The sequence below is a fragment of the Opisthorchis viverrini genome, assembly GCF_000715545.1.
Source record: "Opisthorchis viverrini unplaced genomic scaffold opera_v5_284, whole genome shotgun sequence".
NCBI lineage: Eukaryota > Metazoa > Platyhelminthes > Trematoda > Opisthorchiida > Opisthorchiidae > Opisthorchis > Opisthorchis viverrini.
The window spans coordinates 106,310-109,297 of NW_008751943.1; the positions used below are offsets into that span (position 1 = coordinate 106,310).

The window sequence follows — 2,988 nt, forward strand, 5'->3', positions numbered from 1 at the left end:
ATGTTATTCGCGCCTGTGCTTAGCTAGTCGTGGCCAAATGAGTTCATACCTTCTAATCGCCCTAAAAACGTGTGACTTTAAACAGAAATGACATAACGATACAATTATATTCGGGTTTTCATGAGGTTTAGAGAAACTGAACAAAACACATTTGCCTGACAGGACACCCATTTTATGCTTTACCGCGCAAAGTACCGTCTACAGGCGTAGTTACTGCAGTTGAACCGTGGATCGAAGTTCTTGGAGTGCGTCAACAAATCGGAATGGTCTGAACTCACCTCTTGCCGAATTACCTTGACTCAACTAGCGATACACACTTTCACGTAATCAGCCATACCCATTGAAAAGTGTTGATTGCACAGACTTGAGTGGCAAATTTGCTTGCCAGGACTTCGTTTCGATAAAACGCTTATGATCGCACTGCGTACTGTCATGCATGAACCAAGTCAATAGTAAAAGCTAAATTGGAAAATCAGTGCGTTACTCAGTCACAAATTCTGGTTTCAAAACAAAGTACATAAACATCACTCAATAACTACACTCCTTTGCAACTTACATTGGCGGTAGCGAACTGTTAAGCTGACCCCGAGTTGAATCTCTCAGTCGTTCTTCAGATGTACTTCATCAAAATGTGCCGCATAAAGGCCATCTTCTGGTTGAGATGGCATGGAATTTGAGATATCACTGTAAATTCTTTTGACGGAGTACACTACTGATGGAGTTGTTAAAAAAACTCTTTTGACAATCGACTACTGGTTTCATGAATTAGGCTAACTGGATATCTAAGTAGAACAAAAGGTTGATGGAAACTGTTCGGGTACTGTTGAAGAGTCTTTAGCAATCTTGTGAGTTATTTTAATTCTGTTTGCAATGAGTCAGTTGGCTAAAAGTCCTGCTCTGGATGACGAACGGAAACATCATGAACTTTTCCTTACCTTCTGGTCCTTTTGCTCCTGATTTGCATCGGCTGAGTAAAGTTGTCTTTTGAGTTCTTTCACCTCTGCACCAATGGACACAATCTCTCGTTGAGCAGATTCCTTCACATACAAAATTGTCTGTTCTCTGAGTTTTACTGGAAGCCGGGGAACCGGACCAACTGAGCGGTTTGATAGCAGAATCTGCGATGACGGGTAATCGTGAAAAGCGATGATAACTTTTAATTAACCTGATGATTTTTTTCTGAGTACTCACGAGAAACAGACCACAGAAACGTGACTACATTTCGTCAGTCTCAAAGCTCACTTAATTTAGTAACCATACACCGTCTGAATAATCTCCAAGAGAGTTCTCAGCTGAAGAAAGCCTCAATACTGTGAAGAACAGAATTTTTAACAGTTTGGTCTCTCCTGAGATCAGTGTGGAACGAACGGTTACCTTTAAGATCGCCATGGGAACCGTAAAAAAAGTATTCTTAGCCCTACTTCAAGGCGATCTCTGTGTGGGGAGAGCATGTTTTCTTTGTTTCTACAACACCTTTCATATTGGTTCGTAAAACTGCGACTACGCACACTAAAATATACCGTTAAGGTGGATAGAAAACTTGTGTAGGAGCACAGTCTTTGACTATAGTGTCATCGGTTCCAGCTGGAACCTCTTTACTAGGACACTGTCCCATACGATAAGAGCTCACCAGGTTCGTTGGCTGTTTTTTTTTCGATAAAAACAGATCAAGGCACGAAATAAAAACAAAATAATCACGTACCAAGCAGTTCAAATAGGTCTTCAGCTCGTTTCGTTTACTAAGATGTTCGTCAAAAATCTGACGGGTTTGTTGGACCTCTAGTTCAGGTCTGCTTGGTGGATCAACATCTGTGCCAGCTGATTGGTCAATGATCTGTAAGGCGAAACCACGAGCCCGGCATGCACGCAACAGATGGGGCCACACATAGAGACGCAGGGTGGCCAGTTCAATTCTCATGTCTGAACGGAGAAAAAACAGAATTGACAATAGTTACGTAATTGTACTGTAGGTTAGGGCGTTTGGATGCCATTTCGATTTCCGCCGACAGTATTCAAGTCGGTTTCAGTTGGAACGAAAGGTTGTTGAAACCAAGTTGCAAGTTTTAAGCAAAACAGGCTCAACTTGAAAAGCAAAACTCCGCCACCACATGTTATTCCAAAACGGCTTCCTCGCTACTCAACTTGGCCCATTTGATGTCAGATTCCCTTTATGGTAGTTCCGCCTGCCTGCCTGCCTGTCTGTCTGTCTGTCTGTCTGTCTGTCTGTCTGTCTGTCTGTCTGTCTGTCTGTCTGTCTGTCTGTCTGTCTGTCTGTCTGTCTGTCTGTCTGTCTGTCTGTCTGTCTGTCTGTCTGTCTGTCTGTCTGTCTGTCTGTCTGTCTGTCTGTCTGTCTGTCTGTCTGTCTGTCTGTCTGTCTGTCTGTCTGTCTGTCTGTCTGTCTGTCTGTCTGTCTGTCTGTCTGTCTGTCTGTCTGTCTGTCTGTCTGTCTGTCTGTCTGTCTCTCTGTCTGTCTTGTCACTCGAAATATATTCTATGGAAAAAGCCCCGGGCTTCAACATGGCTCACGACCTTCAACCCTCTGCACAACTGTGGCTTGTCAGACTCTTCAGCTTGCGCATATAGGAGTAATAATATGATTCAGCTTATCTTGTCGAACGAAGTACAAAAGGCAGCGTGTTTTTTTATTTGAAACAAAACAACCGTTTTGCAGATAATCAAGGCCAGTGCTTTACCATTAGGCATTTCATAAGAGATAAAACTTAGTTAAATTCATATACAACTTCGCAGCCTATTCAACCGAGCATTTGTGGTCCGTGAGAACCACAACAGAACGTTTGTACAGTGTGTGAGATTAAAGCAGCCACATTCCTATCCGCCATAGGTTACCGATGCTGTGGTATACATATTCTGGTCGCCATGGCTATCATATGCGTTGTTTTCCCGCCATACTTGGTGATCCTTTAATGTTCTACTCATAAGGCTTCTGAAAAGTATTTGAAAGCTATCCTAAGCGAGAAATTCAGTTGA

The 2,988-nt window shown here is 42.7% G+C and overlaps 1 protein-coding gene across 1 annotated transcript in view; it reads right to left on the reverse strand.

The window, feature by feature from the left end:
• The window catches only part of T265_09550 (hypothetical protein), a gene marked incomplete at both ends in the record, with an annotated part of 24,917 nt that extends 22,999 nt beyond the window's left edge, over window positions 1-1,918 (reverse strand). The window contains 2 exons of the mRNA XM_009175655.1: window positions 936-1,118; window positions 1,703-1,918. Coding sequence (XP_009173919.1) covers window positions 936-1,118; window positions 1,703-1,918 — 399 coding nt within the window. The remainder of the gene's footprint in view (window positions 1-935; window positions 1,119-1,702) is intronic.
• Between the last annotated feature and the right edge of the window lie 1,070 nt (window positions 1,919-2,988).